Genomic DNA, 27512 nt, shown 5'->3' with positions numbered 1-27512 from the left:
CAAGTCGTAATGGCTACGAAAAAGTTGTGACAATATACGAAAAAAGTCGCGAAGGCGACAAACCGCAAAATACAGATCATTACGAAAAAAACGCATTCGGACACTTTTGATCCGTTTGTGGATTAGTAAATCGGCCCAATTGAGTTCATTTTATGAAACATAATCAACCAAATTCAATTTTTATTAACATATCTCCTCATTCATTCCCTGATTTTCTGTAGACTTTAACAAACTTTTGATAAGAAATACAATAGAACCCCTGATTTTAGGTACCCGGATTTTAAATTTTCCTAGAAATGACACCATTTTTCACAGCCCCATGCAGGCAAGTGGTGTCTTTTTTTCCTGGATTTTAAATTTTTCCAGAATTTTTTCTGTTTTGATACCATCTCCTGGGAATTGTAAAATCAGGGTTCTACTGTATGAGGAGAGCTTTAAATATGATTAGAATTAACCTGCCATGTGAACTATACATATTAGATAAGTTGTTTATTTAAAGCATTTGTAGATGGATTAATACATGTATGGTATTTATCATTTAGAAACCCATCATGCAAATTTCTTTTAAAAGAAACAATTCTTAATTCTTGACCGATTAGTCTTTTTTTCTGTACTAATAAGATAGCACCTTCTACTTAATGTTACCTAAAATAGCATAAATCCATGCCGATGACACAATTATCTCAGTGAAATTTTTTTTTTAATATTTAATGGAGTAGCATGGTGCTCTAACAGTACCTTTGCCAAAAATGGAAAAAAAACAAAACCAAAATAGTTCCCTTACAAAAAAAATCATCATACTAAGCCATATCTAGCATATGCAATATTCCAAATGGGTATAATTATTAGTTTTCTGGCTGTCCCTCAAAGTTGTTTTGATAGTGGTCAGCTTTGTCGTGTCCTATCCAAGATAGATTTATCATCTGAATCTCGGTTTCTACGATAACAAATACAACAAAATACAATATTTACATATTTAGCAATTCTTGTAGATCTTGACCTTGATCTTTCCCATTATTCAATATGTAAAAGATGATTTTAAACATTGTACAAAGTGCACAATAACATAATAAGCACATACTTAGCTACACAATTATTTTATCATTGTTATAATGGTGATGCCACACAAGGCACTCGTGTTGCACACAGTAAATTGCACAATGCATGTTAGGCAAAGTGCCCAAAACAGTAGTAATTCACATTCACCCCAATAAAGAATTGTTTTGGGGTACTTTTATACATAATTTTCTGTGGGATGTGATAAACCTAAATTCAGGTTGGTTTTTGGCTAAATTCCAGCACTTTTTGCAGCATTTGAATTTAGCCTAACAGACACCATAATGGAGACTTTAAAGCAATGGACTCCTAAAAATAAACTTTTTACAGATTATGCAGATTTTTTTTTTTTTTTTTAGAATTTACTCAGATTTGAATAAGCAAATAATTGCATACCTAGTTTTAGCCTAGATAAAAAAACTTAAAAAACACACACCTGTTTTAGGATCTCCACTTCCATTTGCTTAGATCTGTTAGAACAGCTTTGATTTTATACCTGAAAAGTGGTTCCCCAAAGACAACATGTAACTTGCAGCTGCGGGAAAATTATCACCTCTGATTATTCATTTACACTTGACATCCTGTTTGCTGATGAGCTGCATTTGTTCTAACACATATTAGTGTTTTTTACTTTTAAAAAATACATTTTTTAAATGTTTTTTTTATGATTAACATGCATTTTGATCTATAAACATATAATTAACCCCAAATATTGTGGTAAATTCCAAAACTTCTGCTGCAAGTCTCTGGTGGCAGGTAGCAAGATTTGGGGGAACAAATACATTTCCCATCTGGTGGTGCCACACCACTGAAGCTGCCATCCTAGATACCACCATTTGCAATAGTAGCTGGGCCTCATCCTCCTCACTTATATAGGGTGAAAGGGAGGAGGCTTCACTACTAGGTCAAGTTGTTATTATGGGGAACTTTAATTTTGCAGACATTGACTGGAGTAATGAGGTGGCAGTACAGGTTTGTAAATATGCTAAATTACATCTTTTTATTACAGCCAGTTAAAGAACCTACTAGGAATGATTCTCTTTTGGACCTGGTGATATCTAATAATACTGAACTCATCTCTAACATTTGTGTGGGTGAGCATTTAGGTAATTTAGGTAATTGTTGATTATAACATGGTCTTCTTTTAGATAATGCTGCAGACAGCTCTATAAAGGGGTAACTAAAACATTAAGTTTTAGCAACTCTGTATCAACTGGGAAAGGCTTTTCACATGGTGAAACACAGAAGGAAAATGGAATATCTTTAAAATGTTCATTAAGTATCCGTCAAAAAAAGGGTGCAGTCGTGGCAAAAAAGGGTGTGGTCACGTAAAAAAAAGGCGCTGTCACATCAAAAAAGGGCATGATCGCATAACAAAAACCACAGTCGCGTCAAAAAAGCATGGGCGACAAAAAAAAGACGCAGGCAACAAAAAAATAGATGCGGGCGACAAATGCGTTTTGCAAATTTTTCACCGTTTCGCGAATTTTATGGCGAAGCGAAATGGGACAGATTCACTCATCACTACTGTCTACACAAGCCAGCTAATTAAGGCTTCACTTTTAATAGACCCAATTCTAGTAATACAGATGCATGGATCACTCAGGAGGAAATCAAAATAGACATGAACATGTAAAGGTAAACAAAGGTCCAGGACAGGGTGGTATTCATCCCATGGTATTATACGAGCTTAGCTCTGTAAGTGCCAAACCTCTTCAATTCGTTTTTCAGGATTCATTGAGATCTGGCATAGTGCCAAGGGCAAATTGCTAATGTGGTTTCATTATTCAAACAGGGATCCTGTTCTCAATTTGGAAACTATAGGCCTGCTAGTCTGACATCAGTTGTAGGAAAGTAGTTTGGATGGAGCACGCCAGGACTACTTCATCAATAAAAATATCCTTTATTTAGAGCTTGAATTAAAACCATATCGAAAAAATCAGACCCCCCAGCTTAATGCGTTTCATGGCTCAAACGCCACTTCATCAGAAGCTACAACCAGAGTCTCACACCCACCAATCCCTTAAATGCACTCCTTAATCCACACCCCCTCATATACTATTAACCCCACAGGTTGCAGAGAGTTTAATTAAATGAAATAAGACATATTAAACATCCCGAAACACAATTAAAGCCCATATGTATAAAGACATTGAGCTATGTTGCACACAATACATGGGGTTTAATCCATGTGGAACATTTATAAATACAGAATTAAAGCCCGTATGTATGAAAACATTGAGCTATATTGCACACTATACATGGGGGTTAATCCATGTGAAATATTTGTAAATACATGTTAATTATCATGCTCACAGGTGCACCCCCTAGTTTGTTTAAACCCCCCAACCACCAGGTGATTAAATACAATACAATAAAATAAAACATATGCATATTAGCTTAAAACCACCATATATGCCTATATACACATAGACATAGAACCATATCACACATCAAACATGGGGTTTGATCTATATTAGGTATTTATAAATATATATTAAGTAACCAAAAATTGGTCATATATAATTCTACAACAAGAAGTCTTAGTGCATAAAGGATTGGTTAGAATATGGTAACATAGCATAGCACTTACTCCATCTCTCTATAATGCCCAAAAGGTCACAGTTCACAAATAATAATAGATAATAGTAAATAGATAATTGATAACTAATGTTAACAAAAACAAGAAACCTCCCATTCCCTATTCAAGCCGCCAAAGCAATCTATAGTTCTTAAATAATATATCCAATACACTTCTCTCTCAGATAGTTTCTTATCCAGTTCTCCCTTTCTGATATTCCATTTGGGCTTGTCAATAATCTGAAAAGTGATACTACATCTCTTATTATGCTTCTCAATTGCATGTTTGGCTATAGCTGACCTTAGGTCATTCCTGGCAATGGCTGATATGTGTTCAAGGAACCTAATGCCCGCTCCCCGAATGGTCTTACCGACATATTGGGCTCCATATTCACATGTGGCCAAATAGACCACACCCTTTGACTGGCAATTGAAATATTGGGGAATATTGTAACTAAATCCTGTATTAGAGCTCATAAACACTTTGGATACCTTAATTAGGCTGCAAGCTTTACACCTACTCCTGCCACATTTGTAGGTGCCCTTATAACGCATCCATGCAGACCCCTGATTATTATTTTCGGTAGAATATAGGCTTTTTGAGACCCACAAGGCAATGTTTCTACCCCTCTTAAAAATAAATCGGGGTTTCTCATCCAAGATCTTAGATAGATCTGGGTCTTGTAACAACACCCCCCAGTATTTAATAACACTTCTTTGGATTTCGAAGGCTCCTCTACCGTAGGTCATGCAAAACCTAAAGGTATGTTTGGATTTATGTTTAGAGCCATCCTTAGATCCCCATTGTCTCCGAGGTGTGTCATTTAGTAGATCAGACCTACTAGTGGCTACTGCTCTCTCATAAGCCACTTTAATGGTTTGGGTATCATACCCCCTCTGTATAAACCGGTCCCATAACTGCATGGCCTGGTTTTGAAAGGAATCCCAGGAGGAACATATGCGTCTCAGACGCAGAAATTGTCCCACTGGGATTCCTGCTAGTCTGACATCAGTTGTAGGAAAGCTTAGGATACTTGAATAATTGCAAATCACAATACTGTTAACTATAAATTAAGTTTGTGCATGTTTTTTTTTCATAACAGATCATGCCACACTAATTTATTTGCCTTTTATAAGGTTAACAGGAACCTTAACTCTGGAATGGCAGTGGATGTCATCTATTTGGACAGTACTGCACATAAAGTTAATGATGCAATTGAGGAATTTGGCCTGGAACATAATATTCGTACTTGGATAGAGAATTGGCTGATGGATAGATTACAAAAAATGGTGGTAAAAAAAAACATTTTCTAATTGGGCCAGTGTTGTTAGTGGAATACACCAGGGTCTGTCCTTGGTTCTTTGCTTTTTAACTTGTTTATTAATGACCTGGAGGTGGGCATAGAAAGTATGGTTACTATTTTTGCTGACGATACTTAATTGTGCAAAACTATAAATTCAAAGAAGGATGCTTGCCACTTTTCAGAGTGATTTGACAAAATTGGAAAACTGGGCAGCAAAATGGAACATGAGGATCAATGTTGAAAAGCGCAAAGTTATGCACTTTGGTAGAAAATAATAAATGTGAGTTATACACTAAATGGAAGTGTGTTAGGGGGATCCTTTGTTGGGAAGGATCTGGGGAATTTTGTAGATAACAATTTGTCAAATTCTAGGCAATGTAATTCAGTGGCTACTAAAGAAAATAAAGGGCATTGACTTAAGGCAGTGCTGTCCAACTTCTGCGGTGCCGAGGGCCGGAATTTCTCTTGCATACATGGTGGAGGGCCACTAATGGAAGCCAGTTTTGGCCACTCCCTCATTTTAAACCACACCCACTTCAAACCACACCCATTTTATCACAATGGTCGCTGCAGGGATATCAACCATCATTCATATGTTAAAGAATTATATTATGTCATATTAAGACACACCCTTAAATCCATATGCCTCCTCCTCCCCTGTGGATAGCACAGCAACCCCCAGCATATAATTACACACCTTAGGGACCATTTAATGGCTATTTCCAACTGCTAACAAACTCCCAGAACAAACCCCTGCCAGGTTCACCTCCCACAGGCAGCATAGGGTAGGCAGAGTATGGCACACACAGGCAGCACTCTGCATGCCCTATGATGCCTGTGGGTGCCATACCCTCCCTGCCCTATGCTGCCTGCGTGTGCCATACCCTCCCTGCCCTATGCTGCCTGTGGGTGCCATACCCTCCCTGACCTATGATGCCTGTGGGTGCCATACCCTCCCTGCCCTATGATGCCTGTGGGTGCCATACCCTCCCTGCCCTATGCTGCCTATGTGCCATACTCTGCCTACCCTATGCTGCCTATACACAGGCAGCATAGTCAAGGCAGTACCTACCTGAGGTGTGAAGAGGTGAACAATGTGGGTGATTACAGCCTGAGCCTGAGGTGTGAACACTGCAGGGGGTGAACAATGCAGAGATTAAAAGGTGTGAACAACACAGGGGATTACATTTTTAAACAATACAGGAGGATTACAGCCTGAATCTGAGGTGGAACCTTGCAGGGGCCAGTTAATCTCAGTATTGATGCCATTTAAAGCTAACACAAAGTTAAGCCATCAAAGCAGCCAGACAGTTGGGGGGCCACACAGAGGGGGGTCGAGGGCCGCCAGTTGGACAGCACTGATTTAAGGGATGAAAACATTATTTTGCCTCTTAAAGGAGAACGAAAGGTAAAAACTAAGGAAGCTTTATCAGAAAGGTCTATGTAAATACACACATAAGCACTCACAGAGAGTCCTCTATCAAAAGATTTGTTGTCTCTGTTTTCCTGTGCCAAAGACGCGCAGCTCTCTCCCCTCTCCTGCTCCCACTCCCTCAAGAATGCTAAGAACTCACTCCCCCCCCCCTTAGGAATGTGGATCTGAGCCAATCAGCAGGAAGCTTCCTCATAGTCTTACAAACTAAGCATGTACACGGGTCTTGGTCTCGGTGCAGGAGCGAGGCATCATGGGAACTTTCTTTACAGAGCTCTGTGTTTTTTCTCCTATGAGGCTTCTCATCATTTGAACGGGAGAAATGTGGGGAGCCTTAAGGGCACTATTGAGAGAACTTGAGATTAACTCTTTATTAGCCTTTCCTTCTCCTTTAAGAAGGCTATTTATGAGCTATAGAGAGTGCAGAGATTTGCAACAAAACTTGTAAAGTAAATGATAAAGTAAAAGATTTGAACTATGATGTTAGACTTTCAAGGTTGGGGTTGCTTTTCCTGGCAAAAAGGCGCTTGCGAGGGGAAATGATTACTCTGTACAAGTACATTAGAGGGGATTATAGGCAAACAGGGGATGTTCTTTTTCCCATAGAAAGGATCAGCGCACCAAATGCCACCCCTTTAGAGGAAGGGAACTTTCACAGTGAGGGCAGTGAGGTTGTGGAATGCCCTTCCAAGTGATGTTGTGATGGCAGATTCTGTTAATGCCTTTTAGAGGGATTTAGATGATTTCTTGAACAAGCAAAGTATCCAAGGCTATTGTGATACTAATATCTACAGTTAGTATTGATGTTGATATATAGGGTTTATGTATGTGAGTGTATTGGTCAGAAAAGGTTTGTGTGCTGGGGTTTACTTGGAAGGGTTGAACTTGATGGATTTTGGTCTTTTTGCAGCCCAATTTAAGTATGTATCTAAGTAATGTATTAATGTTTGCAGATGGCACAAAACTTTGTAAGGCATATACTTCTATCCAAATCTCCTTTTTTATGAACATGTTTTTCAGAATCAGAATTCAATTAATCCTTCATTCCTGGGGCCAGATTCTGCTCAGCTCTCTCCTGCTCCCCCCTCCCACAAGAATTCATAAGAACTCTCTCCCCCTCCTTTAGGAATGTGTGGTTTGAGCTACCAAAGGCTAAAGCTGCAGCAGGAAGCTATGAAGACCAAGCTTCTAAGGCTCTTTACTCAGGTGTGGTAAAGCTTTCTGCTAAATAAATATAGCATTCTAGGTGGCACTAATCTGGCAGTAAAATGCCAAAATGACTTTCCTTCTCCTTAAAGATTTTTCTCTCCCTAACAACCAATTGCAGTGTGATCTGACAAATTCGGCAAATTATCATAGGGTTAGTGAGCACCGAACAGTTGCACATTTGGAAAATATTCAAACCTGCCCAACCGATTTTCAGATGAAAAATTGCTACATCAAAAATCGGGCAGGTTTGAAAATTTTTCGTTAGAAAAACCATCAGATGGTTCAGTGCCCACTAACCTTATGATAATTTGACATATTTGATGGATTGCAACTTAATTGGTTGTTAGAGAGAGAAAAATTTTTAAGTGTATGGCCACCTTTAGCAATTAAATTTGCCAATTGTCCAATTGTTTGTAGGACCAAGCAGGTAGTTTCTCCAGCTTCAACTTGACAATATTGCTTGAAATGGTTATTCTTATTGATGGGCAAATCGTACTTTTAAATTATCGTTTCAAGATAAGCCTGGTCCTACGATAATAAAAATCTTAACATGTATAGCCAGCTTTAGTCTAGGAGACCAGTTTATAGGAGGTTGCAATAGTCTAAATGGGATAGGATAAGGGCATGGGTTTGCAATACTGTGAAGGAAAAACAGGAAAATCTGCAGTGGCATTCCTATGATTTGAGAAGGAAAAAGACTTGTCAAATCAGCAGGGTTTATGGTCCCGCCATCAGTATTAATGGTAAAAGAAGAAGAAAATACAGGTTTAATTATAGGTGGTATTAGTTCAGCACAATTATGTCTGATTTGTGTCAAATACAAGCACAATTGGTCATTTTTGACCCATGGGCCACAATTGCATCAGACATCCCTCTTGTGATTACAACAAAGCTGTACTTCTGAAAAAAATGCTGCATTGTGGGGAAAAAAACATGGCAATGGTGCCCAAAATAGTATTTCTCTCAGAGGCATCACTTTTGCAGTGAAAGTTCTCTATAGACAAATGGTCAACCCATAGGTTTTAGAACTTCTTGCTTTAATGTAAAGGTAATGAATATAATACACAAGTTTTGGTGATTCAAGTGACAGAAATTACATCACTAAGCATAATTTATAAGGATTTACAGGATTTTCATGGTTCTTATGTATTATATACAGATGAAGTATTTCACACAGTTACACCCATTCATAAAATAAATGCCGTATAGTGTGATTGAATGCACCATTAAATCTTGCCATGTAGGCATAAAAGATATAATGGGCAATATTTAGTTCAATAAAAAAATTATCTACTAATTTTCCCTGTATATTTCTACTGGGTTTTCACGAAATAAACCACATTGAAGTCGGCTTTTTTACTCTACTGCATATGTGCAGGCCCCAGGATTAGAGCAAAAGAAAAAGAAAGGAAGAGGATCGTTCGCCTTCATGTACTACAGGCAAGTGCAATTTTCTGCTAATAGGAGCACCAGCTGGTTTCACTGTGGCTAAAAATTAATCCTATTCTTTATTGCAACTCCCTATAGATCCTATCAGGTCTCTGTCCATGTTTCAAATGAAGGGTGGGATTGTTCTAACAGTCCCTTGCCAGAAGCACACCAGGAGGAGGATAGCCAATCACAGCCTTGCACTCACACAAGCAAAGACAGGCTTCAGTTCTCTATCAGGTCAGCCTAGCTGGTTCCTATCCTACAGTGCACGTACTGAGAGCCGCCGGCTCCCCAGTTTTGGTGGAATTTCTCAATAAATCAATCCGAAACACAACTTTTTAATATCAATCCTTCCATATTTAATGGAGTATAATTCACTGGTATATTCTTTATTTTTAATGTCTTCTTTAACTGGTAAAGTTCCTGTAATAAACTGAAAATTTGAGTCATTTCAGTTCTGTTTTTGAGGTTTGCTTCATTCTTGCGCATCATGTAAATGAAATTCAAACACACAGTTGAGGAAAAAGCTGTTCTCTGGTTCAAAATTGACCAAGCACAGTCCTATTAAATGTGCCAAGCATTGCCACCTTGTAACTAGTTCTCAGTACACATGAATAAGTACACATGCACAAATTATAGTTTGTAAGATTGTTGTATTTATTTATAAGCAGTTAGGTTTAACTAAACCAGAGACTGAAAATCAGTTGTCATAAATTTTCAGTTTGTACCTGCAGTCTAAGCAAAGGATAAAAATAGGCATTTGTTAAGGAATAACACACTATTAAAGGTGTTGCAAAGACACTAATGAGCTGTTTTGCAAGCATGGACTTAGCACCTAACTCACTTTCCTGCACTTATGTGTTCTGACTTGGGTCTTCGTATTCTCAAGAGAGGAAACCTTCTCACAGTTCATTGTACCTGCCCCAACTGCTGCTGTTAAACAAACACCTCTGAGCCCTATTACCACTTTTAGGTTATCAATACCCCTTGGAAATGTAATTTAACAGGTTTATGTCAGCGTCAGTTAAAAAAAGGAGAATGTCACGGATCTAATCCTTAGAGCTGAGGATGTTAAAACATAATTAAAGCTGTTTATTACACCAGGGTATATTTAAATTGTAAACAGAGAGCTTGCAGAGGCTCAATTGAGCAAACAAGAACGTTAAAGTAAACCTACACTGATTTAAACAATTTGATATATACCCGCACACTTCATTAAATAAATAATTCTTTATTTAAGTAGTTATAGTAGGAGTAAGCCAGATCTACAGCAGCACGACTCTGTGACTGCGTTACACTGACTAGCCCCTGTCACAAGGCAGTACGTGTGCGTCATTGCGTTACGTGCAGCCGTGCGTCACTATCGCGTGATGAGACTTGTGGCTTTGGGATTTTCAGTAAAACAGGAAGCTTGGAGCCTGCAGGTGACAGTTTTGCGGAAGGTGTAAGTGTTGATTCTGGAATGCGGGCTGTGTTTAGGAAATTGGGACTGGTGGATTGTTTAGGAAAAACGGGACTGATAGTATGAAAGTTGTGTAGGGGAAAAGAGTATGCATTTACCCTAGCCACCAAAATCGCTTCCGAAGTCTGAAGCTCACTGACAGTAGGGGTGGGGCGGAAATCCATTGTATTAGCGCAGCCGGACCCCCCCTTAAAATACCCACTGGGTCCGGGACAACTGTCCCCTTTGTCTACCCCTGGTGACTGCACTGCCTTAGTGTTTCCAGTCGATTTCTGCCTGCACTAGTGTCTCTCATACGTCTATTGAGACACAAAATAACACAGCACTGTTACTGTATGTTGAAAGAATTACCTTGTAAAATGATTTTGTAACAACAGTATCAATTAAAAGTAATAGTTCATCCTTTAATGAATTATTGTGTAATTGTCCTGTGATTTAATGCAAGATGTGGGAGTCTTTCTCTATCCTGCTTTTCAACAGACAGGCTTGCAGATCAGCTGATTAGATCATTATCTTCCTCCCAAGGACCAAAAATGGAGTTGCTTCAGTTATGTAACGCCCTTTAAAAATTGCATTATGACATGAATTACCCTTTTAAGTAGGTTTTAGCTTAAAGGAACAGTTCAGTGGAAAATTTAAACTGGGTAAAATGTATACGCTGTGTAAAATAAAAAATATTTGTAATATAGTTAGTCAGGCATATTTGTCTATAAAGGCTCTGTGAGCAGATGTCTAACATAATGGCCAGAACTTTATTTCCTGCTTTCAGCTCTCTAACCTCTTAGTTAGTCAGTGTTTTTGAGGGGGGGGGGGGTATAACTACTCAGTTAGTTTGTGAGCACACAGGTAAGATTCAAATGCAAACTAACTGAATTGTTATGTCCCATATGCCCCCCCCCTCCAAGTCACTGATACATTTTTGCCTAACTAACTATATTGAAAACATTTTTTATTTTGCACAATCTGTTTTGGCCATTTTCATTTTTACACTGACCTGATACTTTAAGGATGAAGACACACAGAGCTACTAAGTAGCAGCTAAGTAGTGTCATGGCTACTGAACACCAGAAAATACCCTGCCATAAACAATACTGAGAAATGCGTTTAGTAGCCATGACGAGTAGCTGCTGCTAGTAGCTCCATGTGTCTTAAAGGAACAGTAACACCAAAAAATGAAAGAGCTTTAAAGTAATAAAAATATAATGCACTGTTGCCCTGCACTGGTAAACCTGGTGTGTTTGCTACAGTAACACTACTATAATTTATATAATAAGCTGCTGTGTAGCCACGGGGGCAGCCATTCAAGCTGGAAAAAAGGAGAAAAGGCACAGGTTACATAGCAGATAACAGATAAGTTCTGTAGAATACAATAGTGTTTTATCTGTTATCTGCTATGTGCCTGTGCCTTTTCTCCTTTGAATGGCTGCCCCCATGGCTACATAGCAGCTTATTTATGTAAATTATAGTAGACTTTCTGAAGTAAATACACAACTTTTACCAGTGCAGGGCAGCAGCACATTATATTTTAGTTACTTTTATACACTTTCATTTTTTGGCGTTACTGTTCCTTTAACCCCAAAGCTGCACAAAGTTGATTCATACTGTAGTGGAAGCAAACAAAAGGTGTGTAGGTATTGCCATCAGCTTACAACTGTCATGCAGAAAGATGATGCATATTTGCTTACTTAGTTTTATCACTTCCAGATTCCTGTAGTACTCTACATTGCCTTGACCTCGTCAAGAAAAAAGTGGAGTTGACTATATTCGACCATGTCTTACAGTACTGGCCAGGATCCAGCTCAGCTTGCCCAGACCATATCAGGCAATATTCAGAAAATCACACAAAGCTGTAAGTTACAGTCTTTTTTAGCAGTTGTTAAAATTTAGTTTGTCATTTGTCTGAAAATGACTTAAAGGGAAACTATCATAAAGACAAATATTTGATGTAAATGTCACGTCATGGATATAACAAACTTTCTCTATATAACTGACTAAAAAGTCTGTATAGTTTCTGAAATAGTCAGGTTTCTCTTAACTCTGCCCTTTTAAACGAGCACTCTCTCTAAATGCAGGCATACATCATACATCATTGGCCTGTGCTCCCCTCCCCTAGCCTAGATGATAGAAATGTCTTGAGTGAAAGATTTTTGACACAAAGTTTGCATGTAGAGGCTGATTGCTGAGGGGAAGATAGTAAAGAGTGAATTGATTTTTTTTTTCTTTTAGAAATTAAACAGACATTTTCATTGCTTATATCACAAATGGTACAGAGTTCTTAACTGGTTTTATTTAAAAACTTTAATATTTCTATGTTATTATATTATTTTGTTTTCATGATTTTTCTTCATTAAATAGATATGTTTTTATGACGCCATTTCTTTTTGCTGCATTGTTTTGTTTATTTTTGTCAGTGGTCACTTGAGCAACCAACCAGGGTACTGTAACTGATCCCATGTACTTGGACTCCTCAAATATGCATACAGTACAACTGCACAGATTGTAATTATGCTCAGTGTTTCCCTCTCCCCAATGAAGGCACATTTTGGTACTGACAGATATAATGTTTAGGGGCTGCACAGTAATGACATGCGTACATTTCTATTTTATTCTGTTTTTATATCTATTCCATTCGCCTTATAGCTTCTGAAATACAAAGGATAGTAAATCAACTTGGAACTGTACAAGACACAGCAGAACTTAGAAATCGTCTGTAAGTCCAATTTTTCTTTTCTTTTTACTATTTATTTTTTTTTTTTCAATAAAGTCATTGAAGTGATTGAAACACACTAAGGGTTTTACCAGTTCCTATCAATGTTTTATAAAACATATCAGTATTACTTTTTCTAGTGCTATTTCTTAATTTTAATACCAATTTTCCACTTACAAAGAGACGGAACATGTACAGAGAGTGTTCAAGATCAAAGAAAACACTCAGAAAGGGATTCTTGTGAGAAGAAACCACAAAGCTAGCCTTTTGTATTGCACCACTCAATCTGACCAGTCAGGTTTGTAACAAGTTAATAAATAAAATGTAACTTTTATTACTTTATTTAAAATAAACTTATGCCACAAAGGAAAATCTGTTTAAAATCAGGGGGGAGAATCATAACAGGAAAACTGTTGTGGCTCACAAAAAGAGTGATCTATCTGGGGACCACCATCTGAGGATTGTAACTGATATTAGCTGATATTAAATTGGGATCAGTGATTCAATTCTAATCACAACTCTCCACTCACTGTTATGTTATAGTGTATTTGATGAAACTCAATTTTTCCTCCTAGACACACTTAAAGAGTGTTCTTTAAGTAGTTGGTATTTATTATTTCACTGCCCCGGGGCCACCCATCACAACTACACCTGTCCCTCTCCATTTAACTCCTCATTTTAAGCAAAATCACAACTCCCGCCTGCCTACCTCAAAGGACTGAAAGCGCCTGAAAAACGTTTTTTAAACAGATTTTTCTTTTCCTCTTTGACATATAGTTATTTTAAATTAATTAATAAAAGTTAAGTTTTATTCAGGAACAAGTTCCAAATCTGACTGGTCTGAATTAGTGGTGTAATACACAGATAACTTTGTGGTTTCTTCTTCACAAAAATTCCTTTCTAAATTTTAACTCTAAATGCTTTAATTTTGATGGTAATAACAATACTGGGAAGGTTTATAAAGTGATACTGACAAAAAATAGTGTCATAAAGAGTGTACTTTTTTCTTGTTCCTTCCTTTACTTCTGTAAATGTATTAAAAATAGAGAGTTCAGAGAGAGTTAAAATAATATTCACAGTTCTTTAAGCAAAAGTAATATATGCTGTATTTTTTTATGTTTTTTAGCCAAGAGAAGATACAATATGCACATAAAATTGCCAAAGACACAGACAGATGCCTCAAAGACTATGCTTCACTGCCTTTAGAAAGTGATCAGGTAAAATACAATCATCTGAATAATTTGAAAGTTCACACTATATATATTATGTATAGTGGATATAATGGCTTGGAGTCCTACATAAATTAGTCTAAATAAGTATAAGGTACATTGTTTTTTAATTAGTCAGGGTTAAGCTGGCCATACACACACCGATAATATCGTACGAAACCTTGTTTCGTATGAAATTTGGTGCATGTATGGCAACTCGGCAAGGCGACCGATATCACAGAAGGCTGCAGATATCGGATGCTTCGCTGATCGGGGTGGGTTAAAATATTTTGATCCGGCGCCTTCAATGGCTGAATCTATGTTCAGGGCTGAATTGGCAGAAGGAGGTAGAAATCCTATTGGTTCTACCTCCATATCTGAAGATTCAGCCCTGAATCGAAAGATTGAAAATCGCCACGTGTTTGGCCAGCTTTAGAGTTTTGAGTTCTGTGCTTTGTATGATGGCAACGTGAGTATATTATCTATTGCGCAGCAGTATGCACTGGAAATGTAAGTAGGTTTGTAGTGAAACAAGCAGTGGATGCTGGCCATGTCTGGACTAAGATTTAAAACAGACACTTTGGGTATGGGTGTCAGACGGTACTGCCGTAAGCGCATTAAATATAATAATGGTGGGTACTGGTACCCAAAAGAATATTATACACTCAGTGCAGCACATTACATTTTTCTTTTAACCAGTCCTCTTACATCTGCCTCCCCCCCAGTCTCAGGTTACTTGCATAATTATTTGCTCTTCCTTTCTATGTATTCCAGTTTATTCTCCCATAACTTTCTCTGACCCCTTTTTCTCTTCTGTTTCATTCTTTTTTTTTTGCCCTTTTTTCTTTACTCTGGCCCACAGTTTTTCTTCCTCATTGTGTTCTATTTTCACACAAAAAGTCTTCCTGCTCCTTTAGGGTGAAGACACACAGGGCTACTAGTAGCAGCTACTTTTCACTGCTACAGAAATAGACAATGCTGAGAAATTAAGAGAAATTAAGACTCCAGCCAATCTGATTCCCCACAGCTATACTGGGCAGGCCTTAAACTTTATTGGCAGCAGGTGACGTAGCAGATTAAAAAGAAGATAGCTGATCTGTGGTCATTAAAGTAAGGCAAACAGTTTTTCACAATCTGCCTGACTTATTTTGTCAGGCAGGTTTGGGGAGGCCTTAATGCATTGTTAATAGTACTCATTTGTGATATATATGACACAAAGAAAAACATTTTCCCCCAAGGCTCACAGGAGTAGAACTAGACTTTCAGTTTCTTAAAGTAACCAATACCTTAGAAATGATCACCCAGTTAGGTTGTATACTGCTGCTTGAAGCCCCATTAGTTTATCTACATAGGAATCATTTACAATCCTAGCAAATACTTATAAGTGTGCAAAAAAATCTTCTTACAACTGATAGCCAACAAGTGTTGCATATATGTATTAATATGCTGCCTGCACCACCATTGTGGGGAGTGTTCTACAATATGCTTTGTAAAATCTAATTGCTTGGCTCTGTGTATGTTCAGGCTGTCTTTTACTTATAATTTATTGAACCCTCAATTTATTTCAAAAATGCTTGCTGACCAAAGTTCCTACCAGTAAACATATTGTTAAAACATTTATAACCCCACATGGGTGATTTGTTTCCAGCTCTTCAGATAGAGATAGATTCAGCTGCAGGTATATCATCAGCTTTTAAAACCATTGTATCACTGTCCCCACATTTCCCTGGTTATGCAAGCATAAATTACCCTTACTGTAGTATATATCTTGGGCTTTTTTACATGTATTAATTATGTTTGTTTTTACTATTTCTACAGCGACAGAGAAAATTGCAGAAAGATCGACTTGTGAGTGAGTTCAGTTCAGTACTTAACAATTTTCAGAAGATCCAAAGACAAGCTGCAGAAAAAGAAAAGGAGTTTGTGGCCAGAGTTCGCGCAGGATCCAGAGTTTCTGTAAGCAGAATAATATTTACTAAAAAATGTGAAAATACAGTACATATTTCAGAGAGATCAGAAGGAAAACCTATGCGTGAAAATAATGCATAGATATTGACTCATAGACATCATAGACTATGATGCATTTACATATTGTTCCAGAAATTCGAATTTGTCTACTCTCCAGGATTTAACCAGAGACAGAAATTAAAAGTACAGCATGTGCAGAGCAGCTACACAATTCTTAAATGTATGCAACATTTTAGCTGACTTTTTTATTTCCGTAATATAAAGTACCAAAACTTTTGAAACTATTCTAAACTGTAACATCTAGTCAAATGTTATACTTTCATCCAAAGGTAAAGACAGTTGTTTTGTGACAGCTGCAGAGATACCTAATGCATTAGCTATAATTAAATCACCATTAGCCCAGTCTAAGGTAAAAGGGAGCCTACTTTAAGAGCTACTGTTTTAATGGAAAGGGTGTGTCTCATGGAATACTTTTGTGCACAGTAGAAAATGTGCAAATGGAAATGCTGGATGTGAGATATAAAAGATGATATTGGGGTCACAATAAAATTTTACCTTTAGGAAAAACTGCAGATCAACCACCATAAGCAGGAACACTGTGTGATCAGGCTGGGGACAGAGAGGCAGATGAAAGGCATGAGGTGAGGGTGGGCTGCTATTGCAGAGTTCTGCCAGTCTTTCACTGATATCACCAAGTTATGCTACTGAGAAAGAGCCACCAGCTCCATTGGACTCTGCTTGACATCAAGAGGATGAAGTAAGGAAAAGTTGCAGTGCTGGAGAAGATTTTGGTTTTTTTTTGACAAACTGGATATGAAATGTATGCTAAATCCCCAAAAGTACATGATTCCTCAAGCTTTTTATTGACATAACAAGGAAGCACACTGTGAACTGTTTTTAATTCAAATTTATCAAACTTAAAGATATTTGTAATTTTTAACATTCTTATTTTGTCTCTTATGCTAGGGAGGTTTTCCTGATGATAGTCAGAAGGAAGGGTCACTGCTCACTTGGGAAAAGTAAGAGCATCTATGTTTTTAGTTATATTAAATATGCAACTACATACAGAACCTTATATACATCCCTGATAGGAATTATTAAATGTGTTAAAGCCAACCTTCAGTGTTTCAACATTAGGTAACTGATAAATCATATTTAGTTTATAACTGAAAGAAAATATATCATACTTGTATTTACATGCATAGTTATGTTATTAACCAAACCAAACTCAGATGTCATTGGTGCTGCTGTTATGTTGTACATAGTTGAGCAGAACCACCTTAAACTCTGTTCCTAACAGTTTTATAAGTACCCTTGTAGCCTTTGTTATCTTTATATGTTGATTGAACTAGACCAAGAGGAAAACAACATGCACAAATTCTGTGTGTCTATTGAAGGAATACCATTTGTGCAATACAAGCAGTGGCCTGTGATCAAAAAGCATGAAGGGTATTGCTGCAGCTGTGGGAATAGTGCTGTACCAATCTTTACACAACTTGCAGTGTGTTTAAATGTATGTACCAACCTGTGTGCAATGAGAAAGGCGACATATGGAAGGAGGCATTTTGCTTTTAACATTTTAGCCATAAAAAAAAGTATTTGTGCTGTAATTTGATCATATTTTTTTTTGTCAGTGAGGGGCAACCACAGGCAACAATGCAAGAAGAAGAAATCACAGAAGACGATCTTCATCTGATAGAAGAAAGGGAGACGGCCATACGACAGCTTGAGGTTTGTTTGCTGCTGAAAAGAATTTGTAATGGTTAGGGTATCTGATAGGATATTTTACAGTACTGTAATTCCTTTTCTTTAATATATTTAGTTCTCCTCTAATACACAGAATGCCTTCTAAAATTCAAAATGATGGGGAGTAAACACTGCAAAACATAAGGGTTTGATTGCAGATTTCCGACCTTAGGGGCACATTTACTAAGCAATTTTGAGATTGTCGGATTTTTTCTTATTGCTAGATAACTTCGAGATTTGGGAATGGGTTTTCGCCAGAACTCGATTTTTGCATTATTGTTCCCCCGAAAATTCGAGTTTGATCATAAATAAATGTCTTGAATCATAAATGTTAAAATAGACTAAGAAGTAAGGAGGGGTTCACAGCTCAGTAATTTGTAATTTAAATATTCCACATAAAGGTATAGTATACTGAGTTTTAAAACCTGTGCTGACAGGTGCATGGCACCTTTTTATCAGTTGTTCATGCAGTGCAGATTAAAATACAAATACAAATGTGCTTTTAATGAGACCAAATTTCTGACAGGTTAATAGATTGTAACTGCTTGTAACCTGCAGTACATGCAGTTAGGCTAAGTGATTTGGATCATATATATTCACAAAATAACAGTGAGGGTAATGTAAAATTCATTATCGTGTTTTAATTTGTAGCAATGCTGTAACCAATGACAACCACATTTCCCTTGATCAGTCAAACAATATTAAGTAGCAAAAGTGACAAAAGTTTCTTAATGTAGGCATGATAAGGTAGAATAATAAAAGAAAACGTCATTCTATCAGTTATGCTCTGTAAGTAAGGATGAACTGAATCCATAATTCGGCATTCAGCCTTTTTAAGCAGGATTCGGATTGACCTGAATTCATGTGCCTGTCAAAACCAGATCCAAATGTTTAAAATCATGTGATTTTTTTTTTTTTTTTTGTCACATAAACACAGAAGTTGAACATTTTCCCCTGCATGCGTGGTTTTCTTTCTATACCCTAATTTGCATATGTAGATTCAGATTTGGTTTGGTATTTAGCCAAATCTCTCACTGAGGAATCAGGGTTCAGGCCGAATCACAAAACAGTGGATTTGTTGCATTTCTAACTAATTTCTACAGGCAGACTTCACTGCAAATATGCATTACTTTCTGATTGGCTGAAGTTATACAGGAGCACATCCACTGTACTAAAGTTCATTTTGAAAGTTCCTCCATAGTGCATGGGGGGAATATACTGTAAATAACCTATTTATTAAACTATTAAGCACAAGAGGATTTGTTTATTTCCTGTCACTGGAAGAATTTTTCTTAATTCCAGGAGGATATTCAGGGCATAAATGACATCTTTAAAGACTTGGGCATGATGGTTCATGAGCAAGGTGAAATGATTGGTAAGTATTGCAAGAGGTGTTACAGCAGAGCAGAGCAGTGGGTAGCTCCTGTGATAACTTTAAAGACCTGGATCGTTGCTAATATTGAGATGCTGAAGCTTTAGGCTTGTACAATAAATTTAATATATGAAATATGGCATTTCAAGCCATATTCATTTTTAGGGTTTAGTTATCCTTTAAGGTTTGAGGCCTTAAAAACTATGCTACAAAGTCAAGGCGAGGCCTTTTCAGGGATCTATAAAGCATCATCAAACCTCAAGTAGTCTGCTAGGCTGCCAAATGTTTAGCTTGATCCCTCACTTCAGAGGACCCATTCCACCTATCTTGAGATAAATGGCTTAGATATTCACAACACTTCCTCCATCTTATGGCCACACACACCATGATGGTAGGCTTGTGTGCAGCTGCAAACCCCTTATTCTAATGAATTTGTTTTGTGCTGTGGTTGCTTCCAAAGACAGGGTGGAATTTAGCAGTAAAAGTTAAAATGAAGGGTTGTATATAGTTTTGGCCACATATAATGTTCCAGTACTTTTGGCCTTATAGTGTATATTTTTGAAAACAGTGTCCTAAACTGATATTTCTGTTGAGCCCCACAATGTCTAATTACACTGCTGGTAATTATCACAATTTTAGGCCAGTAATGGTGCCTGTGTGCTAATCACAATGGTTCTAGACATAAGTGGAAACATTCCTTCAAACTGGTCCTTTCTCTTTCAGTTTCAGCTTCTCAACAGGCAACAATCCTTTATTGTTTACTGTTTTTATTTTAGCAATTCAAGCGCTACATTTTTTAATCAAACTAGCCTTCCTGAGGTGCACATCAGTGTGCTCTCTGGATAAAATTTCTTATATATTCGATGTGGAAAGTCAGTGGGCAAAATGCATATAATTGGCATAGTTGCCATTACTGCATTGCAGTTACTGCCAAAATCCAATGCAGCCGCTTCTGGGGAGCTCAAAGAAGAAAAGGGCATAGGCCATAGGGGGGCATAGGCCACAGGGGTTGGCATTTGAGAATGCTTATTTGCTTTCCTTTTTGTTACGACCCAGCTGATTTAGGGCAAGCATTTATTTGCTGGTTAAGAAATTTTTACAGCTGTAGAAGAGGGCTTGAACATAACAGGGCTAGTGTACATCCGCAAGTGCAGTTGCAGTCCCCACAATTCCCCTGCAGTCAGTTACACGTAACTCCATATAATTAAATGTACTTGCATCAAATTGCCTTTGGTGCTGCTCATCCTTCCTGCTTCCCATTTTGAATCATGTTCTGCTGCACCTATTGACACAGGAGAACCCTTGAGCTACTGCCACCTCCTGACCAGGTGGTAGCTCCAGGGTTCCCTTCGTGCCCAGTGTAAATAGGTGCAGTGCACTTGCGACTGAAGAATCCTATGCAGATGTAACTCACACACCAAACACCGGAAATGACAACAGACAGATTTCCACGCAATTGCATCTGATTTGTGGCAAAATGCCCAATTTAATGAATTGGACGCAACTGTGGTTGGTGCAGCACAATTGCATTAAGAGCATCACCACCCACATTGCACTTTGCTTAATGCACTTGCAGAATACATGAGCCCGATCGCTCAAAAACCATTTCCTTACCCCAACATTCTGTCTTATCTTTGGTTTCTGCATTTATTAATTTGACCACTAGAGAGCAGTCAGACATTTAAAAATTACAAGTACAGCTATAACGCAACAAATGCTTCTGTTACCAAATCTAATTTATTATTTATGCTTGTATGTCTGCATACAAGTTTTCTCCTATTTAGTTGTCTTCCAAAGGAAAAGTTTGAAATAGCATCTAAAATGCAGAAAATATATATTTTTGTCTTTAAATACACATTTACATTCTCACTTTTGGGGAGATTTATCAAAATGTGGGATTAGATCTCATCACATTCTTATTCATTCCTTTGGGATTTTTAGAAGTGTATTTATCAAATGGTGAACTCTTACCCACTGATAAATACACTTATTCACCCAATTTCTATGGGATTTAAGATTTCTGTGGCGAGCTTTAATTTTGAATTCAAAACTGCCCCTTTGAGTAAAGTGAAATATATATAAGTGGGGAAAAATGGAATTTTACCCAACGATAGAGAAAATTAACTTTCTTTGTCAAACATTTTCACTTAATGGGCACCTATCACCCTAAATTTGCTTCCCCCACCAAGTGCAGGCTAATAGAGCCCACTCTCTCTGGTTGGCTAAAACAATATTTTTTTTTTTTTTTTAGAAAAAGAATACCAGTTCCCCCCGTGCAATGCGCCCACACTTCAGGAATCACTTTTTACTCTAATCTAGAAGCCATGCATCATAGTTACAGTATATGAATTTTATATAGGGAGACTTTTAAAGGGATGTGATGACACTACTAATATTGCTAACGTAACATACTTAAAGGACTTAGCAAAAAAACAATGTATTTCTGCATCACTGTTAAAATAACTGCACATCTTGTGGATCTTATGTCTCTTGTGGTAGTTTTGTTGTTTATCCAGCGCTAAATATCAATTTGGTGCAACCTTAGGCTGGGCTGCCTGCTCACACCTAACTTTGAGCCTGCTCTCAAGCCACGCCCCATTTTCTTTCCCCTTGCTAGTATTCAAATGAGGAAGCTACACCAATTGAGCAGTCTATAAGTGTTTTGGCCCACATTCTACCACTTAGAACATGCCACTATAGCCCAGGCCTTCCCATATATTCTGCTTCTGCTTATACTTTTCTTATCACTTTCAGCAAAAGCACTGAAGGTTGTTCAATCATGCCCAGGTCACAGACTCGACTCTTGTTAAGCAGGTGCAATTATCTCCTGTGTAATCTGTAATAATGCTTTCTTGTACAGACAGTATAGAAGCCAATGTGGAAAATGCAGATGTCCATGTTCAGCAAGCAAACCAGCAGCTGGCCAGGGCTGCAGAATATCAGGTAGGCTTTGTGTTTGTTTCAAACAGCATTATAATTTGTGGGGCAGTGGCAAATGCCACTTGGAAATTGGAAAAGTGTGACATGGAAAATGCTTTATTTAATTATGGAGATTACCTGTTTTCTCTGTTTTAGGACAAAATAGACTTTTAGTGCTTTGATTGCCACATGGAACACAAGGAAGTATGTCCTGTGGCCCTTCATTTTTCAGCTGTCAGGTTGTGCTGAGAATTATAAGGTGGCCACACACGTGGCGATTTCCGATCTTTTGTGCGACCATCGGTCGCTAACCGTTCAGGGCTGAAACAGCAGATAAGGAGGTAGAAACAATAGGATTTCTACCTCCTTCTGCTGATTCAGCCCTGAAGGCAGATTTTGATCAGGCGCCTGATCAAAATCTTTTAACCCGGCCGATCGGCGAGTCGACCGATATCAGCAGCCTCCTGCGATATCAGTCAACTCGCCGACTTGCCATACACGCACCGAATATCGTACAAAATGGGTTTTCATACGATATTATCGGTGTGTGTGGCCAGCTATAGTTCTGCAACATCTGGAGCACTACTGTTCATATTCAGATCAGTCTAAATTCCCCCTGTCACTCAGTAACCAGTTAAGACCTTTTTTTATGGCTTTGCTTTGCATTACTAAAAGGGGATCCCTAGAATATGCACTCTAAAGGATATGGAAAGAGAGACACAGTGAGAAATGCAAAAAAAAAAACCAAAAAAACCTAGCTTTCTTTTTTGCACATTTTTTTTTTCTCACGATGAACTTTGTCATTTCAGTCATAGTTCTTTATATCTCCAGCATGGAGGACAAACTGTTACGCCCGACAATAAATTGTGCAAATAAGCAGAACTTTGGTGTGCTGACTGAATTATGTTATTTAAGCATTACTTAATATTTTAAGGTAAACCTGTAAATAAATGTAGTTGAAAATAACTGTATATTGCCATTTTTTTGTGTGTTGCAGAGAAAATCCAGGAGGAAGATTTGCATTATTATTGCAGTACTTGTTGTAGCTGCAACAGTCATTGGACTGATTATCTGGGGAGCTGTTAAACACTAATGGTATTTTTACATTTGAAGAAATATTTGTTATCACCTAATTTCTTTACTGCACGAGAAGAAAGGCACATTACTCTAATGATGAAGAAAAATTAATTGAATATCTTTTGCATTGTTATGGCAGTGCTTGCGTTCTTTGGCTATGCTCTATCAAAGATGAGCAAGTGGGGGCTATGCCTTGTTGTACAAAACTGATTGTTGGTTGGGTTTAGGTCTGACAAGGTGCAACCTAGAAAATACAGAGCCCCTGACTTTACAATTTGGGTGAAAATTTGGCTGCAGGAAAAAATCCTCAGCACCCAGTCAGTTGTTTTCTATGCTCTGGTTGCACTAAATGGATTAAGTTGATAATTGGTTCCTATAGGTTACCGCACCAATGCAATTTTGCAGCTGGGTTCATAACTGAGTACCATTATAACCTTGAATGCCATTTGCAATCTGTATCTTGCCTCACATGCACTATTACTCTATTGTTAAAGGAGTCAAAGATAACATTGCCAACAATTTTGCTGCTGCTTGTAAAAAAAAAAAGAAGTAGGCTTATTCACTAACCAGCCTTTGTTAGTTTATTGGATCTGTTATCCAGAATGCCTGGGACTTGGGGTTTTCCAGATAAAAGATCTTTCCATAATGCTGAAAATCATATAAACATTAAACACAATAGGAATGCTTTGCCTCCAATAATATTAATTATATCTTAGTTGGGATCAATAACAAGGTTCTGTTTTATTATTACAGAGGAAAAGGAAATCATTTTTCAAAATTAGTCACCATTTTAAAAAAATAATTCTATGGGAGGTGGCCCTTTTGTAATTCTGAGCTGATGAATAAATCTCCATAAGCTTTTGTTTTTGACATTTATAATTATGAAGTGTAAACCCTACTAAAAATACAAGAAATGTTGTCACTCAAAGCTATGCTGTAAGAAAGCAAGAGTGTGCAATATACTAGACTACCTAATTATAATTTTTACAAGTTCGGTTTCCTGGAGCAGCCAGAAATATACCCCCCCAAAAAAAGTATGCTTAACTTTATTGAAAAATTAAATTGTGATGGTTGCTATATTGCACTGCACTCTTGCAGTTTTGCACATATTCTAGTGCACAAGTGCCACGGTTTTTTGCCTTTGTAAATTCGGTAACAAATGGTAAAGGTTTAAAGTAGCTCTTCTCTGTTTTAATGAGTTTGTTGTATTCTTCCATACAATTGTCTTGTATGGGGAAGGCATTTATCTCTCAGCTGAAAACAAAAAAATGTAATGTACTGTTTATTGAATGTACACTTTATTGATTATAATACATGTTTATCCATCAGACCAAGGGGAAACTATTTCTGTACAAGCCAATACAAATAGCACTATTAAAATATAACAAAGATGTTTACTTTCATTCATGTTTTCCATGATATGTATTATATTGTATACACTTGTGAGTTTTTCAGCCTGTGCTTTAGCATCAGAACTTAGTAATACAAATGTAATGTGTGATATGTCCTCTGTAACAACAGGAGGAGGGTATAGACCATGATATCTATCCTGAAGTTCTTTGTCGGGTGCTGACTCCTTCCATCCCCAACTGAAGATCATGAGTTAGATTAGACAGAGCAGCATATAAAATGGTCAGCCTTCTCCACATCAGTTGTTATGTAAATATAAACTATAGTATGCCCCCTCCCCCCAATCCAGCCTTATTAAAAGAGGGAATGCTGGCGATTGTAGTTCTACAGCATCTAAAATACTATCAAAAACACTTTACTAGCATATATAGTTATAAAAAGGTTCAGATACAGATATTTGTGTTCTCTTTGCAAAATATTTACTGTGACACTCCTCTAGTGATGTTTTGTTTTTTTAAATCTCTACTTAAGTTCTTTTAACTAAACCATTTTTATTGCTCTTTACCGTTTTATATTTTTATCTGGTGTTGCAAAATAATTTACAATAAGAATGTGTGTTAGGCAAAGTGCATCACATAGGGGCAGATTTATCAAAACACGAGTTCGAAAAATTCGGATTGGAAACGAAAATTTCTGAAGATCGCAAATAGCACGAAAATGCTTCCGAAAAAATCGTATTAGTCACGATAATATCATATTGGCGATCCGAAAGTCACAACATTTTTGTACCGAACGATTGTAAACAGCGGCAGAACCTTCCCAAATTTTTCACGCTAGTGTACGAAAGTCGCGCGGGCGTACGAAAAAGCCGCGCAAGCGCAAAAAAAAATTGGCGGAAATACGCTTGGAGCATTCGAACAAACGCTCCGAGCATTTGTGTCTTGATAAATCTCCCCCATAGTGTAAAGAAAAGACAGAATCCCTTTGGCCATGACCTTTCCATCATGCTGACCCAGAGGAAGTCTTAGCTGTCCAGCTAATACAGCTTTACTAACATGTTTAACTGAATTCATGAAGAAATATAATCCACAAATGGAAACTACTGATGTTGTTCTGGGTATTGACACTTCTTCCAATAGCGTAATCCTGTTATGGCCTCACACAGGTGATGAGTGCAGATGACTGTTATTATGCAGTACTTTCCTGGGATTATTTATCATTCCCATTGCACTATCCATGTAATGCTTCTAATCTGTGGTCCCTATAACATTTGCTCAACTTTGTTAGGATCAGTTTCATCTGGAGCTATTTAACCTGCTGTTATATATTCTAAAGTGTGGGTATCCAGAGGAAACCCATTCAGAGAAGAATATAATATTGAGCAACAGCTCACAGTGATTTCCTCTGTAATCAGCAGAGTTACCCATGCATAATGTATTTGTGTTTGCCTTATGCAACATATGGGCAGGAAAAATAGCTTGTCCAAGCCATAGTATGCATTCTATACTTTTATGCCTAACCTGTCTTATAAGGACCTTGTATTTAGTGGACAGATTTACCCACTCTTGTGCCATATTAATTACAGTTCAGCCTTTGCAAATTACCATAATGCTAAATAAATGTAATTATAAGCGCACAAATTAACAAAACTGTTTTATGTATAATATTGTTGAAACTAAAGAAAAATCTTCACGAGAAATAAATGTGAATTGTGACAAATATCATTCGAATAAAAGTAAATTTATTTAAGAAAAAAAATAACTTCTGTGGTCTGAAATTGTGTTGTCATTATACTTCCTTTTATCTTATCGTACTGTAAAATCTGTATAAACACAGATAAAATTAAGCAAGATGGTTCTGTGGGGAAATGTTTGTGTTATTTTCTATTACATTTTCTATCTGTTTTAATCAAATGTAAACAAACATATATGCTTTGTCTATTTATCAGTCAAGTTGTTACTTCATAAGGATGTTTTCTAAATGACCTGATTATTAAATATCTTCCTTCTGTATTATGATTCATTGGTTTATTTGTGTCTGTGACCTACAAGGAAAAAAAAAGAGCTAAAAAAAAAATACTATTAATACTTTCACTTGCCCTTTACATACATAATTGAGGTATGTATGCCTATATACAGTGATATTGCCTTGTTATTGAGATGCTTGCTTTTATTGCGGTGTGCTCCCAGGCATTCTCTCCAATAAGGGAGTGTAGCTATTTCTTTGCATTTTTATACAATATGTATGTATTACAACATATAAAACTGCACTCAAAGGTCTTGCAAAGTGAACAAAAAGAGCACACTTGCTCGCAATACCCTTCAGCTTCACTATACACTGTGTTTGATACCAGGAGTTCTCACGGTAATGATGCGTCTGCGCTCACGACTACGTGGTCACCAATGTGTCTTCTCCGGAATATCAATTAGTGTCACTGGTCTGCTTCACTCTCTCCTTTACTAATGGTAACATTAGTCATGTTATTCATATGCTCTGCTTTTCCCACCGGTCTAGACACTTTTCATTTTGAAAGACAATGATAGTGTTCTTTCATATCCAATTACTAGGTACTTGATTCTATGTTACCAATGTCACACCTGTGAGTTTAAGCCAACACCTAACTGAATAAGTTCAATGGAACGATTGTGCTTGGATGTCTGTGACTGTCCTATTTACATGCCAGTGAACTCC

At 37.4% G+C, this 27512-nt stretch overlaps 1 protein-coding gene across 1 annotated transcript; it reads left to right on the top strand.

Moving 5' to 3' along the window:
• The first annotated feature begins 10348 nt into the window (after nucleotides 1-10348).
• stx7 (syntaxin 7) lies at nucleotides 10349-26839 on the top strand. Its single transcript, XM_002936309.5, has 10 exons — nucleotides 10349-10456; nucleotides 12179-12323; nucleotides 13115-13184; nucleotides 14308-14398; nucleotides 16208-16345; nucleotides 17324-17376; nucleotides 17992-18088; nucleotides 19406-19478; nucleotides 22336-22418; nucleotides 23392-26839. The coding sequence occupies exons 2-10, from the start codon at nucleotides 12245-12247 to the stop codon at nucleotides 23485-23487; spliced, it is 780 nt and encodes a 259-aa protein (XP_002936355.1). The 5' UTR covers nucleotides 10349-10456; nucleotides 12179-12244; the 3' UTR covers nucleotides 23488-26839.
• The last annotated feature ends 673 nt before the right edge of the window (nucleotides 26840-27512 follow it).

Source organism: Xenopus tropicalis, chromosome 5, assembly GCF_000004195.4.
Source record: "Xenopus tropicalis strain Nigerian chromosome 5, UCB_Xtro_10.0, whole genome shotgun sequence".
NCBI classification, from domain to species: Eukaryota; Metazoa; Chordata; class Amphibia; order Anura; family Pipidae; genus Xenopus; species Xenopus tropicalis.
This window is presented reverse-complemented; position numbering and strand designations above follow the sequence as displayed.

What these genes read in the sequence shown, in the direction of transcription:
- stx7 (XM_002936309.5), top strand. Translation starts at nt 12,245, where the DNA reads ATGTCTTACAGTACTGGCCAGGATCCAGCTCAGCTTGCCCAGACCATA. An exon ending in TGCCTTTAGAAAGTGATCAG is followed by an intron (nt 14,399 to 16,207) that starts GTAAAATACAAT and finishes CTATTTCTACAG; the next exon opens with CGACAGAGAAAATTGCAGAA. An exon ending in CCAGGGCTGCAGAATATCAG is followed by an intron (nt 22,419 to 23,391) that starts GTAGGCTTTGTG and finishes TGTGTGTTGCAG; the next exon opens with AGAAAATCCAGGAGGAAGAT.